At 39.4% G+C, this 27881-nt stretch overlaps 1 protein-coding gene across 1 annotated transcript in view; it reads right to left on the bottom strand.

Annotated features, from left to right (window-relative positions):
- The window catches only part of PPIL2 (peptidylprolyl isomerase like 2), a 72233-nt gene that overhangs the window by 32577 nt on the left and 11775 nt on the right, over positions 1-27881 (bottom strand). Inside the window, exons 6-12 of the mRNA XM_005445223.4 lie at positions 23385-23436; positions 21083-21174; positions 19211-19300; positions 12222-12297; positions 10639-10799; positions 9029-9104; positions 7722-7828 (exon numbers count right to left, since the gene is read on the bottom strand). Of these exons, the coding sequence (XP_005445280.1) occupies positions 7722-7828; positions 9029-9104; positions 10639-10799; positions 12222-12297; positions 19211-19300; positions 21083-21174; positions 23385-23436 (654 nt within the window). The remainder of the gene's footprint in view (positions 1-7721; positions 7829-9028; positions 9105-10638; positions 10800-12221; positions 12298-19210; positions 19301-21082; positions 21175-23384; positions 23437-27881) is intronic.

The following is a 27881-nucleotide window of genomic DNA, read 5'->3' as shown; positions in this document are numbered from 1 at the left end:
GAACAAGCAAACTATGCCTCGGGTAACAGACTGCTGACTTGATAGCAAACACTTGCCTATTTTGCTGCCTCAAAGCCTCCAAGTTCGCTTAGAACAAAGAGCAGAATTATTACATTCTCATTACGCAGAAACACACTATAATTTAATTAGCTATTTAGCAAAGATTCTAGCAGATAGCTAAATACCACTTTTCAAAGTAATTTCTTCCACAGTACTGACATTAATGATGCTACCAAAAACTTTTGCAAAGCCTAAGCAAGGTGCCTAGCTTAGGCAAGATGCCAATAAAAAAATTACATACTCCAGTTTTATTTTTCACTTTTTTGCACAAATACAGGGACAATCAATCAGTTTAGCTGAGCACAACTTGAGTTAAACAAGGCATCTAATTTACTCATCTAATTTGTCAATGTTAACTACTAGCTCTCCAGAGGCAGAGTCATCATTCCTAGCCACAGTCATTACTTCTCCTCTAACATATTTATTGCAGTGGTAGGAAAGATGACAGTCCTTTCCCCTGCCTCAAATCTGTCAGTCACACAAAGGCTGAGAAGCTTGTCACAGCGTGATGCAGGGCTGGGCATCAATGAGGATGGGGCCAGCAAGCATGGCATAGCACTGGTAGGTACAATCTAAATGAGGATGCAACTTTTAATTGCTTGAGAAACCTCTAGCAGCTGTAAAACTTCAGAGTATCACAGGTCTCATGGCAGCTCCCTGGCATTTTCTCAGTCTGCAACTCACTGCACATAAATTCCACCTTTCCAGAAGGTGCAACCCATAACCACTTCCACGCCAGACAGCAAAGCTCTGGTAGCTGTCAGCCTCCCAAGGTCACCCCACTCTCATCAGAGAAGCCAAGGTACAAACAAGAAACATGTCAGAGAAAGATGAAGAGCAGCAGCTGTGTAACTCCAAACCGCCCACCTCATCCTCGAGTTTGGGATCACTAAGTGGCAGACACAGCTGGTATGGGATGCCTGCACTGTCAAATGCCAAAAACCAAGTGACAGAACCCAGTAACAATTGTCTCCCTCCCCAGATCCAGCTTGTCAGAGGGGCTGGGGAGGCAGAAAGGTCCAAACGTGCAAAATGCCTTCCCACAGATTACCCAGTGCTAAAGGCTGCCAGGAAACCACGTAGAGACCACCACAGGCAGCAAGCCCCACAGTGCAGGGACAGGTTCACAGGGAGGTGGCTAAGCACCTTTCTCAGCCTCACACTGAACGTCCCAATCAGGCATAGGCAGTGGGGTCATCAGGGACTCCCACTGCCCCTTCACTGCTGCAAAACAGCACCAAGGACAAGTGCACGATAGCAGCATCCAGATAAGGCATCTCCTACTAACATCTCACATGAAAATGTTTCTCCTTTCTCAAGCATGGGTGTGTACTGGTTTTGGCTGGGATAGAGTTACATTTCTTCATAGTAGCTAGTATGGGGCTGTGTTGTGGATTTGTGCGGGAAACAGCATCGATAATACAGAGATGTTTTAGCTATTGCTGAGCAGCGCTTACACAGTGCCCAGGCCTCTCCTGCTCTCACACCACCCCCACAGGCCGGGGGTGCACAAGAAGTCGGGAGGGGACACAGCCAGGACAGCTGACGCCAGCTGACCAAAGGCATATTCCATACCGTATGATGTCACGCTCAGTGTATAAAGCTGAGGGAAGGAGGAGGAAGGGGGCGATGCTCAGAGTGATGGTGTTTGTCTTCCCAAGTAACTGTTACACCTGACGGAGCCCTGCTTTCCTGGGGATGGCTGAACACCTGCCTGCCGGTGGGAAGTGGTGAACGAATTCCTTATTTTGCTTTGCTTGCATGCGCAGCTTTTGCTTTACCTACTGAACTGCTTTTATCTCAACCCACGAGTTTTCTCACTCTTAACTCTTCTAATTCTCTCCCCCATCCCACCGTGGGGGAGTGAGCAAGCAGCCGTGTGGTGCATAGTTGCCAGGTGGGGTTCAATGACAACAGGGTGTTATGCCCCCAAAGTTAAAAATATTTAAAATATTAGCTCCTAGTCACTTAAGAACAACCTAGAAGCAACCTGTTTATCAATATGGCTGTGCAGAACCATTCTACTCCCAACCGCAAAGAGTAATAGATCTGTCTGCCATTGTAACATTTTGAGGAAAAAACACATCAAGAAATAACAACATCCTCCCTAACAAACGTTTTTATCCAGCTGTTCTACTGGAAAAGGACAGTTTGTTTTTAGTTTCTGTTGACAAGAGCTTTCAAAGTTGGAAGTTGCAGCTCTTCCTACAATGACTTATTTTGATGAAAAAAAGTTGAAACAAGCCATTTACACCATGCCAAGACCACTGTACTTCATCCCTAAAACTGTCTTACTGAGTAAACAGACACTGGTGAAACATCAGCCAGTTATCTGCCAGACAGTGCCATGATGACACTGACAGAAAGTGAGCAAAATGGACATTTAAATCAGAAAGAAAATGAGAGATTTGAGAAGGCTGTGGAACCTTGTCATACCAGGAGGTCAAAGGATTTTTTCAGCAACTCACTTCTTTCCCACTGGAAATGGATAAGAAGTTTAGAGGCTTCTGATCTTCAGAACAGTCCCTCACACAAAAGGAGACATGATTTCAAAGAACAGGGGCTGGATTACACATTTATAGATCACAAGCATATTTAACAGGTCAGAGGGCCTCAAAAGATTAAAACATCAGTGTTTGTAGAACAATGGCTTCTTCATATAGTTATGCCAAGACATCATCATTAAGCAGAGTTTGCCAGGTCCCAAAACCTCTAAAAGCATTTGTGGAGTGCTGGATGGAACTTTGAAATCCACCTCACATTCTTCTTTGTTATGCCAACTTGTCCTTAAACCTTAAGGTATTAAACCTGAGAGAGACAGGCAGATTTACAAAAACTGCCATGCCAATTATGCATTAGTATTCAATTACTGCTATCGGCATGTGTTTAACTACCGCATCATTACCCCAGAGCGGCTACTTGTATGAGGAGAACTCACACAAGAGAGAAGGGAGATAGAACACCAAACCACCTGTTCATCATTTTGACAGGGTCTTCTGGACTGTTAAATTTTTATATATACATATTTCCATGACACAACAAAACCTAAATAGTACAAGCACCAAACAAGAAAGCCTCAAAGCAACCTAGAGGCAAAAGCAGGCATTTTTATTCCCTTCAGAGGTGCAGAGACTAGGAGTCTGCTACTCGGTCTATTCTTTTGCAGGGCTGCTGGTTCCAACAGGCAGTCTAGGTTATTTACACAGCTGCACTCCAGCAATGGGGCATCTGTGATACATGTTATTCCCTGGGAATTAAAAATTATGCCTGTATTTATTGCTCATTGTGAAATCAAAAATGGGATGCCACTGATTTAAAAAAATCCGTAACTAAATCATATAGCCACATTATGCAGCAAGTCCATGGCCAAGGTACAGAATTCAGGGTTTACCAGTTCCTAGTTCTCCACTCCATCCATCGCACCACACTGCTTTTCTACCTTCACATCCAAGTCAATTTGGCTTTTTGCCCAGGGTGAAGCCTCCACCCCGCCTCAGGAGGCCACTCCACCACCTAGAAGGTATAACTGCATCACTATAGTGACTATAGTGACTAATACAGCAGACTACACATGGATGATATAGACAGTTGTCCCCAGCAGCATCCTGATTAAAGCAGCTAAAATAACTTGAGGAGACTAGAAAAAAAAATCACAGTAAATAAAATACAAGAAATCCAGTGACATTCTTTGCCTTTTATCAGTTATTTCTTCATAATGTATTTGTTTGGTGATGCGTAAGACTAGAGCTGAAAGAATAACACTTGTTGGATGCTGCTGAATTTTCTGTACTTGCCAGAACTTCTGGCAAGTAGGATTTTTGTAAATTTGTTTCCAATTAGTGTATACAACAAATGTTGCTTATGCCCAGCTGAACTCAGCTTCCTGGAAAACGTCCCTAATAAATGGCCATCTGATTACCACCCATCAGCAGGAACATACTGTATCTGAATAAGAAGACTGGGAGAAAAACAAATGGCAACAAAGAGCACTAGGCACACCACTACAATGCAAAGAGAGAACAGTAGTGTACCTTTGCTCATTTGCGGCACAAATTCAAAAGGGTGGAAAAAACATCCAGCTTATCTTCCAAAGTCTTTTTATTGCCTTTTCTCAGGTCAATGACTTAAACGACACATCATCTCTCTGGAACCTAAGTGAAGTTTTCTGGTGCTCTGAACAAGTGATTTCAAATACAGAAAATATCTGGATTCTAGCTGTATTTCATACTCTCTTTCTGAATCCTGTCACAAAGTAACTGATGACTTCAATCACGCTGCAGCACTGATTTCCTCCCCTGGATCAATACAAAACATTTCTTGATTAGTTTTTTGGTGCTATGAAGAATCTCATCACTATCAATCTTATTGACTGGCACCTTAAAAGTAGTAGCATATGACGATCCCTAGATTTATTTTTAAACAAAAGTCTCCATGCATACATATGGACTGAAATCCAAACAATCTATACTGTCAGGTAGCTGACAAAAAACAGGGGAAAGAAAGGAGATGGAAGAGCTGTGAAGGGAGAGGGAGTAAGAACCCAAGGGGGTTACTGGAAACAGATACTGGGTAGAGTTCTGAAGCAGTGCAGACTGCTGAGAGCACAACCGCGAGCATATTTTGCTTAAATGCAGCCCATAGGCATCAAAATACAACTGAACACTTCGCAGACGTACAGTCTAGGACAGCAAGTATGTCACTTGCTATTCTCTATTTCTGCAAGAAGACTTCAGCTCAAAGTGTGTATTGAAATCCAAGCCATAAGACTATTTTAAAATGTAATTTGAATGTTGCAAGTCCTACCTCCGGACACAGGTATTAATTTGTCATATTTATATTGCAACTTCATCCTCAAGCTTCCTAAAGCATTTCACAATCACATATTTGCAGTACTGTGCAAATACAACCACTGCTAGGGTGGCTTCCATAATAACCAGAGCACAGGATATCACTCAGCAGTTGAAAAAAAAGGAGCCTGTGGTCAGGTCAAGACATCAACCAGGCAGGCAGTGTTCAGTCTTTAAAAACAGAAGCTAAGCACCATGTAATATGGCTTATAAATCACATACTTACTCCTGCAGTTGCACTGCTTGAGAGAGTAGATGTATGAACTCCCCAAATCACACATATTTTGCCTGAATTCAAACAGCAACGACAGGTTGTCTACCAGCTCTCTCATTCACTCAAGTAGCACAGATTTGTGTGTTGAATCCAGGTGTCCCAAATCTGCTGGTATCTCAGAGCATATCAATACAGTGCTTTTGGCTGAAATTTGTTGTTCCATTTCTTTCTGAAAAGTTGGGGTACTACCCATGCCAAATACGTTGAAAAAAATCACAAAGGCTGAAAAGTGAGGCACCAAAAAGCTTGTGCAACATTAATTTGGGCAAGCGATATGATACAGTCCAGGTCCCTCATGACTGCATTCAGGCACCTTACCCACATTCTATACTTCTGCAGGAAACCCAAATCCTGCCAATAAACCATTTCACTACATAGTTGCAAAGAGCTCCCAGAACTGGTTCAGCTTGTGCACTGAATAAGCCAGGAGAGCTGATAAAAAAAACTCAGCAAGTGATTAATTAAGACTATTACCATGCATATTCACAAGCAGGATCAACTGGAAGCGTTTAGAAAGGCTTGATCTTGGCACTTCCCCATTTTCTGTCTGTCTTTGCAATCTCAATAGATCTCAATTGCTCATCTGTGTATATGTTTGTGATCTATGTGTGTTGCTTGTTTGTAAGATGTTTGCTCTGTCTGCACCCAGCTACCTCATGTGCCTAACCTCGGTGTGATTCAGGAAACCCAAAGTTAGAAGCACAGACTCCTTATATAGTAAAGGGAGAAAAACAAGTGCCTCCCGGAAGAACTGATTTAATAGACCTAGGATGATGACCTGAAGTGGCTGTTGTGAAAAATTCCTTAAAGCTGCAAGTTTTTCCTTCTTATTCTAAAAATACATCTTTTTCCTCTCCGCAGTGCCAAAGGTTTGCTTAATTCACATATTTAATCAACACAAAGAAATGAAAGAAACAGATGGCTAGAGGCCAGTGATCAAGCAGGTCTAGTCGTGCAAAACAGTGCACACTTCCCATGTGTACATGAGGAAACAGTGCGTGTGAGAGGGAGACCAACAGCAATTCATCTGGAAACACAATGCATATCATACAGGAAGTTTATAATGGGCAACTGAGACTGTGTCCTCAGGACTGAGTGACACTGGTCACACACACGGCCAAAAAACCCACGCCGGTAAGAATAGCTGCAGTCAGCCTGCATTAGCCAGGAGCCAGTTTGAGAACATATGGCAAAACAAATGATTCAGTGCAATCTGCTCATTCTGCTGCTTCCCCCAAATATTGCTGTACTAACATCCTCTGCTTTTTGCCTTATTACACAGTGTTACTATTTAAGAGCATGGAAAACACCTGTAGGGATGACAGGGACCTAAAGAATTACTAGCATGCTAGGCTGCTGTGGAGATTCTCATACTGTTCCCATAGATTAGCTTGAAATGATTACACTTTGCTTACTCCTTATTCGTGCAAGGGAAAGGAAGTGAAGGGAAAGCTAGCAGGCTTGCCCTGTTTTCTCCTTATTCTTTCTCTCAGGCAAAAGAGGATGCATTCTCCCAGTGCATCTCTGGCTTTCACACCAGGCACCCCAGACCTCAGCCAGCACCACTATCCTTAAATACTGTGAGGGTCACAAGCAAAAGTTCTACCATTTCAACCCTTATTCATATCCTTCAACTTCCTAAACATCTACCTTCAGGCCTATAATCTCCCGAGATAAAAATCCCAGTAAACAACGGAAGGTCTGGGCTTTCTGCATTGAAAACTTCTTTCCTTTTATAGATGTTGGTGTACAAATAAATAAGCAAGCACACTACCAAGCAGTGACGTCAGACACCAGTGTTGCCACAACTCATCTGTCTCTCCTAAGTCTTGCCATGTTTATTATTTTAAGTGTGACAGATTTCCCCCAGAATCAGACTGTACTGACTATAAAAAAACTCTTGTCTGTTGTTTTTCGAATGTTTACCTCTTAATGGCAAAGGTACGATGTTTGAAAACTTGAACCTTAAAAACTGAGACAGCAGGAAGTAAAAAACATATCCTAGGGTTTTCATTTAGGTTTGTTGTGCAAAGCTCAGGATTTAGAAGCAAATTAACCATTTCTGGGGATCTTAACTTCACGTACTCAGGCTGACATACTGCTCTCAGTTTCACTGAGGTTCTTTTCCTGGTTCTGCCAGTAACCTGCTGTGTAACCTTGGGTTATTCTTTCTTCTCTTTGCTCTTTTTTTCTCTCTCTATCTTCCTTGTAATTGTTTCAGTCAGTATAATCCTGACCCTTTGAAGCTTTAAACATGTACCTGGACACATTGTTAAGTAGTCCACTAAAATGTATGGGACTACTCACAGAAAATATTTATACATATACTAGTATAAAATATAAAATCATATATATACATTTTACAATGGAGTTTTGTGTATGTCTTAAAACACACCAAAACAACTGAAAGGTGATTATTTATCTGTACGTATTACAACTACACACAATTCCTTTCTTTGGACAACCTTTCTTTGGTTTCCATTGGCAGCTCCTATTCTGTTTGTTATCTAGAGACATTTGTCTTATGGGGTACACAGTACCATATCACAGTGCAGCTCCAAGTTGAGGTCTCCTTTATTAGTGTGAAGTCGCACATAGCCCTTCTTCTTCACATATTTGTATCTCACAATATCTTCTTCAATAGCAGCTGTATCAAAGCGAAAGACAATAATTAGTTCTCTGGAAGCTTACTCATTGATCTTTAGAAATCATCAGAAAACAAACTGCTAGATTCTGCTGTTTGACCTCTTCCCCTGGGGTGCTGGGTCTTCAAGGATTGTACTCTGCAATTTGTCTACGATAACCTCACATTAATCTCTGTGCAAAACACTTTCCATTATAGAAAGCCAACAACTGCGAGAGCCAACAATATCATCTATATTTTTAAGTCACAGAAACATTCAATATTACAAACTGTAATTTTCAAGTAATGTCGACCAACTGTAAATGTTACTTTGAAACCAAATGGTTTCTTGTCAAACTTGGAAGCCAAGCAGGTAGTCATCAGTCAACCACAAATTGCTGGCCTATGAGGACCTACCCAGTTCTGAAAACAAATTAAGCTGGTACTGGAAACATTACTGGAAAGTCAAACCAAAAGATCAATCTAGGATGTTTCCACTTCCGTTTTGTCAAAATGTCCAGTTAGTAAGATATTTTCAACACTCAAAGAGTCACCTGCAAATCACTGTAATACACCAAGCAAAGGAACTGAACTTGGTAAATGTAGTTTTAGCAATGTATTCAATCTTTGCCTAACATACTTCTAAATTTTAGTGCCAAAAGCCAGACTTTTCAACTGGGAATACTAATCGCCCAGCTATTTAATCAATATTCACATTAAATAAATTCTATACATTTGTGTTTAGGTTGGAGAACAAAAGGAAAATTTGATTGTACTAAAATGCATTTTTATCTAACCTTGAAAAGCAGTAAACCAAAAGTTATCAACTTAAAATTTGCTGTTATCCTAACCAACAGGTTAGACCAAAAAGGTGGGCAAGATTTTGTATGCTATTTAAGAAGAGATTACACTTCATTCCTAACTTACATAAGTGGATATCCCATTTTGTGTCCCTGAGCACAGAAAACAACTCATCAATTTCAGTTCCACATAAGTTACTGCCATTCAAAGCTGAACTTAATTCATTATTTCTCCATTATTCTCAGCATGAGCTCACTGGAAAGTAAGGATATTATCTGCTCAGGGAATACATTTCCATGGCATCAGTACTGACCAATTAATTACCACTGCATTCCTTCAGTCCTCATAAATGTATGTGTGCTAGGGAGCACACTTTAAAACTAGAAAGTAAATAAACAGCTTGTAGGTAGGTAGCTCTCGTACCTGCTTCGTGGGTAGTTTCAGGCACCATTGCAGTGGAGGTGAAAGAAGCACTTACTGCTCCAGTGGAATAGTGAGCCTGTTCGCAGAGGAAAAAGCAAAATACGTTAGATCTTAGAATTTATCTACTAAAGTTACGATACAAGCACTAGAAGCACAAAAACGTCATCCTTCTGAAGGTAGATTTTCTGCTCTAGCTCCTATAGAAAGGAAAAAACAAACAAACACATGATGCAGTGATAATTCTCCATCTGTAACCCATAACATTTGCTCCATTGAAATTCTAGTTAAGGCTGCCCATGCACTAAGCTGAAGGGGCTTATTGCTTCCACTATGGTTTAATATGTCATTATGCAAACATTCTATTATGAGAATTTCTTTGTATGTCCACAGGTGGAGGTATGAAGGATGTATGGCTGGCAAGACATCTGTAAAATTCCCCAACGTTGCTGAGTAAGTAAGTGGAAGGAAAATCCACAGTGAACCACAGAGATACTGTGGGGGAAAGCAAACCACCACCCCTCCCCACACATGGCCCTTCTGTGTGTAGAGGCACTGTCCCATGGTTCCCAATATCTATTTTGAGCTGTGTAATTCTCCTGCAGAAAGGAAATGTGAACATCACACATGGATTTTGTTGTAAATGACAAAGTGGCTCTGGGGCAATGCATGTAAAGAATACAGGTCAGGCCAACGCTCCACCCATAAGGTTACTATGCAAGTTTACAGTTATGCCCATCCACACCATTAGCTGACAAGCTGACTTTCCAACATGTGCAGAGGTCATTGTTGTCTCTCACCTCTCTTTTTTCTTCCTACATCTCTTGTTTTATTATAACACTATGATGCCTTGAAAAAGGGGCAAATGTGATCCTACTCCTTGGTCGCATACACTCCCTACTCTGCCACTAAGCCTCCTCATTAAAAGCTGTATGCTGCGTTGCTATTCGTTTTCATGTAAGTGCAAACAAAGCACGAAGACACATACACCCCAGAATTATTAAAGAGAAGAATGCTCTCTCTTTCCCATTTCAAACAGCCTTTGATGTAGGAAATCTAGATGCAGATGAATTGTTTCTCTTGACAACCATGAACACACAGTAACATGCACCTGGAAGAACATCCTTTAAAATATTCCACTAAAAATCCTGCATTCCAGTGGAAAAAAATAATGGAGAGGCAGCTGTGGATGCTATATATATTTGCCCCCACCAGAAATTATTCACTTGCACTGCCCTTAAGGTGTGCTTTCTCTGCCAATAACTGCAGGAAGCAGAGATAAACAAATTCAAAGCGAGTGATTATAACCTGGGGAAAAAAGGTTCTGCCAATATATACATCATAACCACATCATAAAGATTCTTCCTTCTTATTGTCTCCATTTCTAAAATGTTTAGGTTCATTTACAATGATTTAACAAAGAGAAACTCACTGACACATACAATGTATTTCTAAAGAATCCCAATATGATACTCATATTCTCATTTATGACAAATTTCCATGTAACAGAAGAAGCAGTATCTGTTTATACTGCAATATGGCCTCCAAGATGGTAAACATCTATTACCATTCTTGAAGAAGTCAGTGCCAAACTACAAATTAAGTCAACTTACTGCATTCAGCTTATCCACTTTCTTCTTTTCAGGAGCCTTCATAGTAGCTGCTAGAATATCATCGCCTTTGAATTCCTTATAAAGCTCCAGTAAAGTCTCTCGGGTCTCCGTATTTGTATTTTTCAAATAGTAAGACGGGTCTAATTTTGCTTTTTCTTCATCTAGGTAAAACAAAGTTAAAACCTTCAGAATTAAAAGAATTTTATTTTGTTCTTCAGTTTATTACATATCTAGTTACACAAAAATCTTCCAGATATTATTTCTACTTTTTTCCACTAAAAAGGTCTAGTAACTATATTTATTCCTGTAGAGACAGTAACAAATAGCAATGCATAACACTAATAACAGTATAACTTGAAATATAGCACAATAAATGCTGATATGATGAAGTATAACAAAAGAAAAAAATAACTTCAAGTCAGCTACTGTAAAAATTTCTTTGAAACAACTAGAAATTATCTAAGTTCATGCAAATCTTGTAAAATATTTATAGAACAATAAAGACAAAATCATGTTGGGTACAATATAAACTGCTGTCCCTTGTCTCCTGACTGAATGGCCAGGCCTATGATGCAAAAATCCCAATATCAGATCTTTAGTGTGATACCAAAGGGAGGAAGCTGGTGGACTGAATTGTTTAATTTGGACTGGACAGGTTAATTTTTTTTACATTTGATTCATTTAATTTCTTTATTTTTAAAAGTTTCACTTGTTCTCTGTCTCGGTATGTCTGCTACTTGCTGGATATTAATTATTCCACATCTGATATAATACCCACTTATTTTTAGTGGGTAAATAGAAAGAGATGCTGGCTTGCAGAACTGGGGGTGGGGGGGTGGGGGGGTGGAGAAGCATAAGACAACCCAGAAAAACACACCATACTTAGAATCAGCAACTAAACCTCATTCAAACCAGTTCTAAAAGAAACCATAAGGGCAAAGGGCAGATGTTTTTTCCTTTAGCAATTTAATATTAGCAGATACTACTAAGCATTTAGCTATCACAAAAATCACAGAAGAACTGAGAAGCAAATTTCTTAGATATCTAGAAAAAAAAAGGCATTTCATTTTTTATTATTAAAATAATTTGGAGACTATTTTAGAAAAATCTGTATCAGTCTTTAACTTGGAAGATGTCTACTGTTACCCAGACAGAAGGATGGGCAATCCATTAGCGGTAGACATGAAAGACAGCCTAGCAGACAGGTATGAAAAGATGTAGGTTTTTCCTTGTCTTGGTTCTGGCACAAAGCTAATGGACCTTCTGGTAAATTATTTTCCCTCCTCTTCTCACCTCTCTCTCATCTACCTACTCTCAAAGGATATGTAAAGCTTTCTGTGTTTGCACAGCACTCAACAGAGACAGTTAATGATTTCTCAAAGAATCATGTCTTTGTTTCAAAATTTGTCAACACCTTTTGATGTGAAAGGGACAGTTTCAACAAGTTATTCGTGTTTCCAAGAAGATTTCAAAGCCACCACTAGCCACTGAGGGATGTCCTTCCAGAAAACTGTCAATTCCGTAACATCGTATTTAGAATTTGCATGTTTGGTTTTCTCAGCCTACCTTCAATTCATCCTTACCTGGATCAATTACTTTGATATTGTTCTTAACATGAAAGAAGTTTGAGACATTGAACTTATCCAGGTTTGTTGGATCCTAAAAATAATAATTAAAAACCCAAGTATCAGAGAGCTTGGTAGGCACCCATTCCACGCAAGAGACGCTACCATAATAAATGAATAGGGAGAGACAGAATAACTTCCATATTCCTCAAACCACAGAAAGATGAAAAAAATATAAAGCAATCAATCCCAACCGAAATCAGCAATGAATCTGTTCACAGTAGGCTCCTTAGGGATCTGGAATTTAGTCCCAAACATAATATTACATATATTTAGCCTACAGAAGTTACTAACAATTAAGCTGAGTCTACCCTATCCTAGTGACGAGAAAGAACGAGGAGCTGCAATCCCGATTCTTTCCTTCGTTCTGTGGTTTGGTCTAAGACCTATGCAAATCCACATTTGCTATCTCCTCCTTACAGTGTGCCTGATTTGCACGTGCTCTGTGAACTTTTGCAATGCATTTCAAAACACAAGTAAACCTCAGAGCAAGTCTTTGCAGTCAGAACGGTTTTGATTTTTTTTTTCACTAGTGAAATCTGTGCTTACAGAATTACATTTAAAAAGAAAACCTAATAATTAAAAAAAAGCAACAAAAAGTGGTGTTAATGAAAACTCTATTTGGTGACCAGTCAAGGAAAACAGCAAAACCACACAGTCCATTAACATTAACTAGAGAGAGTCTTTATACTATCTCTAGGCAACTTTCTGCGTAACTTTGACCTTCTGTTAGAGAGTGAGACAAGGAATGCCTACTGGTGATCTAGGTTACATTATACTATTATTAAACAGTCCTTAATCCTGTTGTTACGATGACCTCAAGGTTTTCTCCTCAAGCTCCTCTGCAGCCCAGAAAGGTCAAAACATCAGCCTAGGACACCCAGTCACTACTGGAAATTCCATCCTACAGAAAACAATTCAAAATCTAAAATACCAAAGTACCTTAATAATACACAATAGCTTCAAGTTCAGGTTAAAAATAATGCAATATATTATGCAAAGAACTATGACACTGACATGAATAGTATTATCCCAAGTAAATTTAACGAAGCTTCCCAGACAGCCGCTGTTGGTAAGAAGTTCCAACAATTCTCTTTCTGCTAAAAGTAACGGTTAATACAAGCAGAGCTGGTAGCTCTGTCATTTATTAAATGATCTAATTATGCATTTTATTCATCCCTGAAATGGTACGCTTCCACCAGAGAGTGCATTTTTAGTTTTACTGCTGTAGTAAAACCAAAACACATTTATGAAATCAAGCTGTGTGATTTTGCACCTAATGATGACCTCTTGGCTTTCTGCTGTCCCCTTTCCCAATCACTGTACAATCATTTCCTATTGTTTCCTGCCCACTATACCCCTCCGAGCTTCATCAAGACATAGACTGCCAAAAAAATAAAAGGTATTTTAACTTTAATATCTTGCATTAGAAACAGATAATCTTTAAATAAAAATACCAAGGAATAGGAAATTTGGACCTGTTTTTTAACCATTTTGTATCCTCTTGACACATCATGACTATTAAAAAACCCCTCATATTTGATATTTTCCTGAGAGCTGAGCTCTGAAAACTATCTCAAGTTTTATTCCATTTGGGTTTTTCCTATTATTTTCCAGTTTCACCTACTTAGGGAAAGAGCTTCAATTCATTAATTTTAAGCACCATACACATAACTCCCCCAAAAAAGCAGGTTAAACCCAGCGCAGTTTTAGACTGTGTGATTTCTTTGAGGCCTGATTATTCCTTTACCATTTGGTCAGTCATGCCACATCCCTAATTATCTTCAGGACTGTTACCTTCATATGCGTCCCATGTCCCAGCACATCACTCCTTTACCAGCCACTCTACATGTGCACTGGTGCAGGATTTGCCCTCAAAGAGCCCTCACCCACAACCGAGAGGAAATCTGCTCTGACCTTCTGTTACACAAAGAGCAAACAAGGAATAGCTGAGGAGTGAAATATCAATTAACAGTGTGCAGCTCAGCTAACTCCAACTTAGCTCATTAGTTATGCTTCCTGCCACAAATGCCAACGGTGTTTAACAGCTTGTCAGGAACCATGTCTTGTCTATGGCTGATTAGGTTATACAGAAACAATAAAATTGACATACGGAAGCACATAACAGTATGAGCCTTTTTTTTTCCTTTAATGGCAGCAAACCTGTTTGCATTCTAACCAGACAAATTTTTTTTGGTCTATTTATTTCTCCCAGGAACTTTCCCCTCCATTTCTGTGGTGCAAAGCAGATGCATTTGTTAGCATGCCCCTACCAGGGAAGGCTCTCAGCAGGCTGCCTGCGCCTATTACCACTGGCACAGCAGGACTGGCAGCGTTTATTACAATTCTTCCAGCAAAGAGGAACAGACCGCCTCTGCTTTACCTGCAAGCACTGCTGTTGAGCACAGCCACACTCCTCACCAACTACCCTCCCCTGCCGGCACACAGCCCAGCAAAAGCTTCTAAGAGTTTCCAGAGCTGGAGTAATTTCTGCTGTATCTTCACAAATCTGAGAGCTGTGGTTTCTGCTTTGTGAACAGACACAGTGGAGGATGAAGAATTGACAGGGGGCTAAAGGGGAAATTGTTCTTAGCTCCTCTGAACACTCCCTACCAAACAGGATGTGAAAACAAGGCATTGCAGCATTCTTACTTTGCTCTCCTCAGGACCCTCTCACACTATTGTGATGAGAAGAAGTCTACCAGTCTGTCAGAGCCCACCACCGTGTCCAGCAAAGCACTACCTGATCCAGTCCCTCTCTGTGCATCTCAGGCTGGGGCAGGCACCTGTTTCAGCCTGGCCACCCTTATGAGGGAATCCAGATTATACTTAAATATTTATGTGTTTGCTATTAAGTTCCACATCATTGCACAAAGAATAAATTGCAAAATACATGATTGAAACCCACACAGAGTTTACAGTAACACTAATTAATAATAATTTCTACCAGATTGTTGACGAAAATTTGTCACAAAGATTAAATGGTGGACAGCAGACCTTGAGATCTAACAGTGAATTACACTCCCCAAAAAATTTACTTGGAAGGTAACTTCCGATTAGTTTAAACACTTAGACTGCAAACTAACTGAAAACCTGTGAAGCACAGGACTGAAAGAATCACCTAGTTCTGAATCATAGTCTAATGCAATCTTACTACGTCAAAACTCTTTCAAAGCTGTACTGAATCCTACCTTTAAAACAACTGCAAAGTGAAATGATGAACAGCAACATACCAGAATGGGAAGCAGAAAAGGGAGGTAAGAACACTGCAAATAAGCTTCCACAACACCAGACTTTCTATTATAGATACCCTGTTCCCACAGATCTCTAAATGCTTTACATCATACCTTACCCATTAAGTATAACTAATAAATCTGGAAGTACTTGAGCTGCCTGTCAGCTGGCTGCACATTCATGACACTTGCAAGGGATGCTAAGTTTGGTTGAGTTGATCATCATTCAAGGTAAAGAGAATACAAGTGGGTTTAGAGTTATGAGAAACACAGACAAAATACAACAGCAATATTCCATTTAGAAGAGAGATGAACCAGTAAAATTGAGAGAAAAATTATCTGAAATAATGATAAACTGTAAGAGGAAAGAAACTTGGAAAAAAGTAACACCTGAACTATAGAAGATGGAAAGCTTGACTCGAGTTTGTGGTAAGATCACACAGTTAAGAAAAGGAAATTTCAACTTGAGAGTAAAAAGCTACAGTCTACAAAAATCCAGTTATACTAAGACTGCTGGTGTCTAGGAAGGGTTTCATACAGAATAAAGTCATGTGTATTTCTGTTGTTATCAGCAAGATATTAAACCAGAACCTATGACATCTTTTGCCTGAATAACTACATTCCAGTTTTAGTAATGTACCTTGCACACCATGATATGGTATTATTCTTTACCTCCTGCCCGAGGGGCTGGATAATATTGCCATATGTCGATGAAAAACTGCCATGCTCTACCCCAGGACATTTGCATTTCAACAGGGAAAAAAACAATTTCTGTATATGTAAGTGCAGGAAGCACTGTAGATGCTTTTACAAAGAGAAGCACATCATAGATCTAAGACAGTGTTATTAACAACTAAAGTTGTGGTGTTTTTTTTTAACATCAGATTAAAAATAATTTGTCCTTTTTAACAAGTGAACTTAATAGCAATAGGACACAAATAACTATCCCTAAAATCAAAGTGACCAGCTGAGATGGTGCTCACCAGAAAAAAATAACAGGGATGGATTATGATTAGTGTTTGAATAATGTGTAGCACTGAGAGCAGAACAAAGAATTTTATGCAACTCTCTTCTGGAAAGAGCAAATATTTTTGGGTTTGTTTTTAATTATATACATTAGAGGAGAGAGGTCAAGTTTGAGGTCAACTCCCATTATGGTTAAAGAACACCCCTAGCAGCTGTATGATTGCCCTTTATGTATCAATACAGAAAAATGTGATCATACAAATAATCTGCAAACATGCATTATTCAGATTTTCCATTTATCTTGTTTTATTTCACTAACAAACACAGGTACCTCATCTGCTTCCTAGGACATTCAGAGTCAGCCTCTGGAAACGCTATTTTCTATTGATAAACACAGCTATTACAGACAGTCCTATTCAGCTGTTATTTGCAAAGCGAAGAATGTTTTTCATAGCAACTTCCTTTATATCTACCTTTTTGCCAAACAGCAGGGTTGGTGTTACTAACTCACTCTCCATTCTAGCTCTCTCAGTTACCACAGTACTCAATTTACACAGGGGAATGGGAAAACAATGAAGTGATAAATTTCAACACAGAATTGAAAAGTTTTTAAGAGAAGCAGGATTCGGGATAGAGGTCTAGATCGACAAATTGAAACACAACAGATTGCAGTTATGAACTCTGGCTAAGAAACAAAGCCACAGGTGGTAGAGCTTGGCAGTGTGAAGCCACTACACTGCCTGCAGTGCTGTCAACAAGAGAGCTTGTAGAGGAGACTTTGGTCTGACTTTCTACAATTTACATGAAGAAAATACTATGAGAAAATAACGAGATTCCTATACCACATATACACGAGCAATTTTAATACCAGGCTAGTCATACCACTTCAGGTTGCATTCTGCCCTCAACAAAACAAGTCAGGGTAGGGCAGCATTTGAATAGGACAAATCAAGGCATACTTGCGAGCTTGCAGTGGGTGTTATGCAATGCATTAAATGGCTCTTACTTCTCATTCAATATCCCGAAGCCATTTTAGCTTGTTTGTTGAAAATCCTTTCTTGAAAAAAAAATCTTTACAAACTAATTGAGTGAAGGGTCAAACTTCAGCTGGCAAACAGCATTCAGATGGTCAAGATCTATTCCAGTCCAGTCCTAAGATGGGGGTATCTCTGCTGTTTCTAAACTTGAGAAGAGTATATCACAAGACTGTACACTAGAGAAGTTAGGAACAATCCATAATGAGTTGTTTACTTAAGGGGAACAAATCTATTCATGCATTATGAATGTCATCCTAAATGGACGTGAGAGGTAAAGGCAGCGTATGGCTGTGACCTCCACGTAGCTGCCAGGATGACTGCACCAGTGACAACTATCATAATCTATTTAGTTTCTTTTAACAGACATATTCCTCCAAGCAAGATAGAAACCCAACATGTCAAGAACAGAATGAAAATGAAAAATATTCATAAAAATCCACATCGGCAGCATCTACATTGCTAGCTATTGCATTTTGAGATTTAGGGGACTATAGCATCTGTTTGCTTTTATGAAAAATCAAAGCTAGGCAGGCATATAACAGGAACCCACTCTTGATACATATATTCAATTCCAAACCTACAAAACATAACAAAATAATTTTAAATGACTGCACATTTCAATTATTTGGTCAAAATTATTTGGTTTTCTATACTGATGCACAGAAACATTTTTAGTCACTCATGTTGTTCTTTTTCACCATTCCAAATCCATTAGCAACCATGTAGCTATGTTCAAATAACATTCTGTTGGGAGCTTTCAATCTGAAAAAACTATGTTTTTTCCTTCCACTGGATTAAAAACATTTTACTTTGTTGCATTAGCTTGAACAGCCAAAAGCCCAATAGAATAGAGGAAAAATAATTATAAACATGCTGTTCAGCACTGGGGAGCAGGGAGGAAGGGATATATTTAATTTAAATGTAGACAAAAATAAAAAATATTTTTCTATTTGAATTAGACTGTATTAGTCTTGGTTAGTGGCAATTAACTGTTATGAGATGCACAGTAACTCATGAATCCAATAATAAAGATCCTTGCATCTTTCCTCCTCTAATTTGAAATCATGCAAGCTTAAAAATGCCTACTTTTAAACAAAAGTTACATTTTTTTATACTAGACTTCACCTGTAAATAACTTCTTTACACTCTGACATTTACAATGCTGTTTTAATTCAGGTTTTTATTCTGCTAAAATTAGTAAAAGACCAACATTACTATCTAGTCAGAAGAAAACCATTCTAAGCAAGCATTTGAAAGAAAATGCTCTGGTTTGCTGCTTATTTTACTCTACATTTAGAGAAACTTTCTATAAAAATGCTTTTGTGAAGCTCTGAGTCTTTTAGGCATCTTCAAAAGAGCAAGATGGACAATCAGCTTCAGTCTTCATGTAACATCTTCAAATTTTTACATGGCATCTTTTTTTCCCCCCTTTCTTGCTCTCTCCATTTACAAAGTTGAACAATCTGCCTATCTACAAGGGACACAATCACTGTAGATTTGTCAAGCTCTAAGTTATATGGCATCTTTGTGGCTCATCTGGATAACACAGGAAATACAGCTGTTTCCCCTCTACCCATCTCCAAGATACATATACAGACAATGTTTCCCTGTTCAATTATTCTAGATTCCTGCTGTAACAGTGCACATAGCAACATTTCATCCTCTGCAAAAAAGCTGTATAGAAAGACATGTAACAGAGAGAAAAGTTTACCTGCAGTGTCACAATGTCTTGCCGAGTGAAGGGCTCATCTGTCAAAAGATCCTTGTAGCTCTTTGGTTTTATGTTCAGCTGCTCAACTGCCTAACAGCCAGGCAAAAGACAGATATTAAAAGTTGGAGTCTAATGTGTAAATATTATAAGTAAATAAGTGATACCAATAAAACCTTAAGTACGAATGATAAAGAAAACAATCTCACTCTCCACTCTCAACTGGCAGCTGCAGTACTTTCATTGTGCACTTGAAGAGATGGGAAGTTTTTGATTTCATCCTTACAAAACTTGAAGTTTTGTGTGTTTGGTTTTTGTTTTGTTTTTTTAAAGAACCTTGCAGTCTCCATTCCACAGTTATGCGTATCATTTTAACCAAATTCATCATAAAAGTACTGCCAAAAAAATTTTAAAAAATCGTGCTTGCTGTTTTCTAATTTAAGTATTTTACAGATGTGTAAGACAGGCAGCTTTAACAATGGGTATGTATCTCCCCCACTGTCAGCACCCCTCAGAGAGACACATGTGTTCCAGGCCAGCTCATACAACAGCAGAACTACATTAGCCCCTCACACACCGTCCACCTTGACTCCTGCACCTAGCCTGCAGCAACACTTCTGTTCACCTGAGAAAATTCAATGATGCTCAAATAAAGCAGCAGCATGTTATTTCATAGTGAGAATCAACATGGAATAAATGCTTTATCATTCTGAACAAATATATCGTACGAAGAGCTGACTACGGACATCTACCTGCTGAATCTGTCTTAGTCACCCAAATGTCCTCTAGTCTCCTCAGATGAAAGTGCTAATATTTTTGTAGTACCTCCAGAAGACTGTAAATTAATTCTGTGCTTACAACAAACTGATAAAGGCTATTGCTTCAAGTGGTACACTACATGAGAAACACCCTCTTGGCACATCTTGTTTGGGAAGCCCAGTACTATAAATTGTAGCAAACGAGCAATAGTTCCACAATATCAACAAGCATTTAACAAAGACTACTCTTAAACTCATTCTTCCCTTTAACCACAGCCATCAAAGCATCATGCTTCCAGAAGGAACAGAAAATACTTTCTATTTTAACCTAATCTTCACTGTTCTCACCGCTGGAATGAAGACAGTTCCACTACAACAGAGTAAGTTTTCAAAAATGTGATGAATCTAGCATTTTCCTTGATTGCAATGGTTTCAGCTTGTTCCCCTCTCAGTATCTTAAGTCCTACTGGAATTTCCCATCAACAGATTTCAGAAAGCAGATGTTTCAGTGTTCAGACTTTTTAGGACACAGATATGGATCCATTAATTGAAGGATTTATTTGCTACTGAACAATAAATAAACCTTGCTTTTACAGTAATGATTACCCAAACAAGTGACAACTAAAATTCCACCTGCATTCACAAATATGTTCACAAAACACAAACAAAAATGCAGTTCAAGTGTCCATTAAGGCATTCTCTCTGCTCTTTCCCTAGCTTCAATTAAAACACTGTTTTTTATTCATTGATATGAACAGAAATGAGGTAATTTGTGTTTCAGTGATGACTGTATCAGAAAGAAGACAACAGAAAATTTGTCTGTTAATTCAACTGAGGAGCATGTAAAAGTTACTTATTTTGGTATACAAGACTCAGTGCACACAGATTAACTTAGGAAAAGGTTTTAAAAGTATATTTTAAATCATATTCTTATGTTGTTCTTGTTTTGAGGGCAAAAGCTGGACAACAATTTGTGAAGTCGCTTCATCTCCTTGTACTTCAATTTCTCTGCCTGTGAAACAAGAATAAAACTTACCTATCTTTCTAAGGTATTTTGTGATCTTGAATGAAATGCATCAAGTATAAAAATAATAACGAAATACAACAGAGAACCTACCTCATAGGCAAACACATTTCCAGTTGTCTTGATGGCCACAATATGGGAGTTATTGGTAAATACAGTAAACAGCACTGGACAGTGGTATTTACCTGATGTAGGGGAAAAATGTTTAAATTTTGCATTAAGTCCTTGCAACTGTTTTGAAATAGCTAGTTTCTGTTATCTCTGTGAAGGTTGTTTACATTAATTTTTAATATAAAATGTAACTTCAGTGTGTATTTAATGGTGTTCTAACCAGGCTTTGATTCTTCAGGGCCAAACAGAAAAAGTACTGCTTAAGAGAATTATAAGGCAGGCAATGAAAATGACGTTTTGAAATCTACTGCCTTCAATCCCCCAACACAGAACTTTCTCAAACTTGCCTGATACCTGTGAAGTACCACAATTTATTGTTATTGTTGTAATCAAAGCTCTATTGATAGCATGAGCCTGTACCTTGTGATATGCCCAGTGCTCTATCTTCAGTGTTGTTTCCAGGAATAAAAGTTTAGCTTATATCCTACAAAAAAGTTCACAGCAGCTGTTGTGCTTTTAGGAGAGGAGAGCATTTTGTATTCAAATATGTCAAGCAGAATGCCATTAAATCTGAACACGTTATTCAATAAGGAACCCAGCTTCTGCTCTAATCAAGCTGTGAATTTTCCCAGGAGGGTCAGCATAAATATTAAGCATGTCAACAACAAGCAAACTGACGGAAGGCAATGTACAAGGGAAAAAGAAAAATGTGTGGATGAGCTCAGCAGAAAGCAATTAGAAGAAAGTTATTAATACTTGATCAGTTTGCTAGACCTGGGTGTTTGGGTGAGATTTTTTAAAATAGGTTGGGCCTATTTTGTTCTTTTCTACCTAATTACCACGTGAAAATCAAAACCAGCAGGGACACCAGGACCGACTGCTCACAGCACCTGCAAAGCCAGAAGAGGCAAGCACTGCAGAGCATTTACCACTAACTCACCAGCCAGAGAAGGCGCTCTGACCTCCAGCACGCAAATGCAAGTAAAAGCCAAGGACTGTTTCTGTTAATGCCACCAAACTGCTGAAGGAAAGCCACTGCCACCACAAGGGACTGGAATTCAAGAGGAAGTTTAGAAAGGGATTTTTGGAAGTGGCATCAGGATATGGCCCAACTGATGGGTACAGAAACATTCTGGCAACATACGAGGCCTCACTCCAGCTGCATAAAAAAGCAAATCACCAGGTTTTCAGCTCTAGCAAAAGCAGAGCTGCTCACTTGTTGATCTGGATAGAATGTACTCAGCTAAGGAGGTATCATTAAATGGAAGCAACTGCAACATCTGAAGGCCTTTTTTATCATATAGGTGTGAACTGAAAAGATCCTACATACGCACAACCATTCTACATGTTAAGATTTAAGGAAAAGTTTGCTGATAGAAATGCAACATTTTACTCTTGCTCTTTAGCTGCATTTTCCCTTGATCGGTTAATGACACAGCATGCACCTTTTAAAGGAAAAGGCTTCTGAGACTGTATGGTTCCCGTCACTCCACCCCAGCATTATGAAGTAGACTTCTTTAAGGGAAGCACAATATCACAGTATCTTTCAAAAGCCTTGGCCACTGTGACTATTGATCATTTTTTAACACCCTGCACTTGAGACAGATGGAACACAAAACGCAGAAGAAATCCATCAGCTGCAGAAAAGACCTTGTAGTCCATAGACTTTGGCAAGATAAGAAGACAGACACTATAGAATTTTATTCCCACTTAATCCTTGCCGCTCTCATTTCAAAGAAATCATTATCTGCCTTGTAAAAGATTAATTCATCTTCACTCTTTTATTCCTAGTATCCCCTCTTAGATAGCAGATTTTGTATCTTTAAACCCTGCAGAAATAAAACTTGAGGCTGCTGTCTTGTGTGCTGCTATTCATAAAATCCCATGTGTTCATTTAAGTCGAATTCATTTTATAAACAAAAAGTTGCCCAAAACCAAGTGAACAGCAAATATTGCCATAGGTAAGTCAGAAAAAAACTACCATATTATAGAAATCTAGCCTTTTCTGAAATTTTTCCTTCAAGTAAACAATACCTTACTGCAATAGCAGCTATAGTAAAGTGAAATTGCTGAATAATTTATAGCTCCCCAGTGTAAAGAAAACAGAAATGGAACTTTAAAGGTAAACATGTCCCTCACCAGAAGCACTTATTCTACTCAAAAAATAAAAACCATGATAGAGAACACAAACTGCCACTTTACCATGAGTAAGACAAACCAGGATTTATTAAAGCACTCATTAAGAAAAACAAAACAAAACAACACAGAAAATGACTGCACTTACCTTCACTGTTTTTAGCAAAATTCAGCTTTATAAGTGATTTGGCATCTAGTTTCTAAAGAAAATGAAACATTAAAAAAAATTAATCACAACAGAATCTAACTGTGGAAATAAAATGAAACTGCAACATCAGTGTTGGGATTTAATAGTACATAATTTATTAATAATATATTGCAAGTTGTCTGAATCATCAGAACACTGGGAACTGAAGTCTCAGCCCACAAAACCAAGGCTCACTGAACCTGAGAACTGGGAAACGTTTATTTACAGTGTTGTAGTTTGACACAGTAGAGGGCTAACCAGACTGAATAAGCTTGAGAAGTTGCACAACTGCCTCAGCACAAACTGAAAGGGGAGTCTGCATGGAAAGCTGAGAGGCAAAGATGATTACTGCTGATCAGGAGTGACAATTCAGATGGGACCTCTGATGAAAGACATAAAGCCAGAGAACCATTTTGGCAATCAAGCTTGCTACCTTTTCTGAAATGCCTGTAATTTTTCTTTTACTTCAGGAAACGTGTACCAGAGCCCACATGGTAACTAGCAATAATGAAGAGAAACAGAAGCACAAATTCTCTGGAAAGGCACTTGGGTCATGAAGGGAGTCCCAGGAGCGATCTTTGGCCGCTTAATCCCTGGGTAGCAACCCCATGGAAGAGGGAACCGAGATGGCAGCCGAGGCTGGGGAAACATTCCCCAGTTGCAGATGACACAGCAAACTAAGCTAGCTCCTGCCCTCCCATGCTGCTTCAGAATAACGTCTGTGGCATTGTTCTGCTGCCCTGTCTCTGGAGGGGTTTTCTGACATGGCAGGGGAAGAGCTCCTGGGCTGGCAAACACTTCAGGACAATCAGGCTGCTCCCTCCTCACATCATTCCCTAGGACACAAAAGCTGAAAGCACATCCAAAATAACAGCAAGCCTTCAGTAACGTGACAGGGCAGGCCCACGTATGCCAGTCATTTCATAGGGTCAGCATGTGATTTGGGCACATCGCTGGCATGATGGGGCATACCACAAGGGGGTCACCCCACCAGCACAGGCAGGTAGCGCTCAACTGGGGTACCCAGCTGGAGACAGTCCAGCCAAGCAAGCTGCAAGGCTGGGTCAGGATCTCAGATGTATTAAAAACACTCAATAAACCCTCTGATTGTATCAGCTGTCAGAGACAGTTTTGCTACTAAATTGATGGTTAAAAGCACAAGCCTTTTAAAAGAAACAATCAGTTCTCTTTTTGAAACATGCACCTGAACAGATTAGGGAGGTTTTTATAACCCAGACAGCAATTTATAAGCAGCTACAAGTGGAGGTCTGCCAGCCGTGGTGCCGATGCTGTTAGTTCAATCATTATGGCAAAAAGCGGTAACAAAACCATGTGAAACTAAGTCAGTGGGCTTTTTCTGCCTAATCAAAATTCATATTCTTGGTTCAGAGAGTACACGTTATGACAGCTGGACTCATTCGTTTATAGGAAGGCACTTTGCAAATTGTTTTCAGCCAACTGGCAGGTTCATTTGCTGCCAGAAATGTAACCATCTCTCTTATTTACCAGCAAGAGCAGCAATGAGGACTAGTAGGAATAAGATGGGAAATGGAAAAAAAGAGGCCAGGTTAGGTTATATATAGTTAGGAGATGGAAGACTAGTGCCACTGTTTTTCCTTAAGTGGATTCTCTAAAAAAAACCCCCAAAATCCCAACATCTGCACACTGCTGGAATACAAAGACAGCTAAGGCAATGGCAGTTTCTGAAACTAAGTGAATGCAGAGATTTATTCATTTATTTATCTTCTTACAAGAAAAAAATTGTTGAAGTGGTAGTAGGGGAACAGCAGAGCTGCCAAAACAACATATGATCCCAGACAGATCTGTTCAACGTAAACAACTGTTAACACAAAGTAGCATCCATCTGTCCACATGTTGTACAACAGCCCTAAAGTTATGTTCCAGAAAAAGCTGCTTTAGAAATACAACTGCTGGAAACATCAATAATTTGAAGAAAGGCCTTTAAACTATCTTCCTGGCAGACTTGAGCTATGCCCAAAACATACGAGCAGATCATCTTTAAACAAAAATGGAACCAGTTCCCTAAGAAACAGTTCAGCATGACTGAAGATTTATATTTACACCTTGACAGAAATTTAGTGGAAAAGGCAGACTAAACTGCTGTACAGGCCTTAAAGGTAGAAAAAGCTGGAGTAGACTGTTTCATCTGTCAATGTATGATGTATCATTAGAAGTGCTGCCAAGTCCTTGGACTCCTCTCTGTACGCAGGGAAATAGTATGGTATTTCAGGTCATATCTTTCCATAATATCGAAAAAGGTTAGTTTTCAGCATTGCTTACTCAAATGGTACATCAGCTCCCTACTAAGACCAGCATTTATAGTCTTATATGTCAACAGTAAATTAAAAAGTGAGTTTCATATAGGAGTTTAAATACATGCACTGCCTGGAGTCTCCTTCCAGGGTGAGAACTCTATACTGGAGTGCTGTATGAACATTATAAACTCTCTTGCCGCAGACTGGCCTCCTATCAAGCTTTCGATGAAGAAGTGACCTCAGCATGCCAACTCCCATCCGGAGAAGCTCTGGCTCAGCCAGCAACAGCTTTGTGACCAAGCACTTCCATGGCATATCATGACAGAATTCCCACTACAGGATGTGATGTATTTATGAAAAGCAATGGAAATGGACCAAGAGTTGTATATAAGAAAGTATGTGGAGGAAATACAATTAAAGCCACATCTCAAAAATATTTTGAGAAGCTGATTGACATGTATGGCAAGACAAGAGGAGGATTTAGTGTTTTGTCAAAGGAAATCTTTGGAACACCAGAACAGCAAAACCAGGCAATGATCTGCTACAAAGGATTGCCATGGCCCACAAAGGCAGCTCAGGGCTCAAGACCAGGCTGCAGGACTGGGCAACTGCACATGGAGCAGCACAGAGGAGGGAGTCCAGCCTTCCAGTAGGTCCAGTTATGAAAGACCTACATGTTATACAGAAAACTATGAAAGAACATGATATAGGAAACCTGTATGATTTTTTTTTTCCTCTCATGTTCTTCATTTCACATGAGAACAGGGTTATCTTGCATGTGGGTGAATCTGCTTTTACTTACTCTCCAACAAAAGTCAAAGCTTTCCAAGCACTACCACACAGTTTGTTGCCATGGAAATGACCATTATGCCACAAACAGGCACCAGCGTTCACAGGAAGAGATAGCAGGAGTGAATGAGTCCTAAAAGGTGTTAAAGTACTTGTTTTCATGTATTTCTTATCATTAATAAAGTATAAGAGAGTTCAAATATTGCATACACAGCTCAAGCTCAAAACTATTTCCCACCTCAGTCTCCATGACACACACCTACCATCCAGTTTCAGCCAACCTCCAGGGAAGAAAGCAAGGAAAAAGCAATGTTTATTAAGAACACTTGATCTAATTACAATTCTAAATTCTTAAAGAAAACAAAAGGCTATGAGCATCTGCCACTTCCCCTATGCAGAAATAAGAGCTGCATATTCACTTCTAAAAATATTTTATGCAATACTGGAAAGCAGACGCATTTCACGGCACATAGTGCCAGCTGCTCCACAGCATGGAAGGGCTAAAAAAAACAAATGCAAAAACTGTGCAAGCTCTTTTCTCAGCTGACTCCTCTCTCACAGGCACACTTCCACAAAGGCAGCCAAGGCTACTTTTGGCCATGACCTACTTTCCTGCAGCAGCAAAAAGCCCCACTGCCCCGTGTGCTCTCATCTGTCAGCTGACAGCCTGCACTCGCTCCTGCGGGATCCCAAAGGGCAGCATCCTTTATTGATACCCAAAGCAGAGGTTATTACGACGCATAGGTTAGTGGGGCACTGTGGCAGCTCACAGATGAAGCATGCCGATTGTTTCGAATTAAATCATTCTCTGTCATCGCTGTGTGTCTCATGAAGATATGACCTACAATCCCCGCACATCAATTAGTTACACTCTCTGAATCTCTTTAGTCTGTGGCTGCATGTTCTTGTTAATGAGGCTCTGACCCCGTTGAATACGCACCAGCCTGAAAAGCAATCAAAATGGACTCCTTTGATTCTCTACCCACACATGGGTAGAGTTGGTGAAATGTGGCAACAGTTGTTATTTAGTAAATACAGACTTTCCCGCTCTATCAACAGTAACTGAGTTAGCCTTAAAATGTTCAACACTTCAGGATCGGACACCCTTCTGGCAGGAAAACACAAGAATCCAGTGAAGCTACTGTGGGGAAAAACTAATGTGTCACATCTGAACTGGATGACAACATGAGGACAAAATCATCCAGTGCTGCTGTGACCATTTGGTAGGTTCACCAAAACAAGCAACACTGAGTTACCTCAAATAGAAAAGAAAGCCAAACCAAATGCTAATGTTGCCTACCAAGTACCAAATTTAGCTTAACAGCAGCAAATGAACTTTCTATTAAATTCTATGGTTCCTTTAAAATGAGACCCGTTACTCTTTGCATACAAC

The sequence above is a fragment of the Falco cherrug genome, chromosome 1 (assembly GCF_023634085.1).
Source record: "Falco cherrug isolate bFalChe1 chromosome 1, bFalChe1.pri, whole genome shotgun sequence".
NCBI classification, from domain to species: Eukaryota; Metazoa; Chordata; class Aves; order Falconiformes; family Falconidae; genus Falco; species Falco cherrug.
Note: the sequence above shows the minus strand (reverse complement) of the source record. Positions and strands in the feature narration are given on the sequence as shown.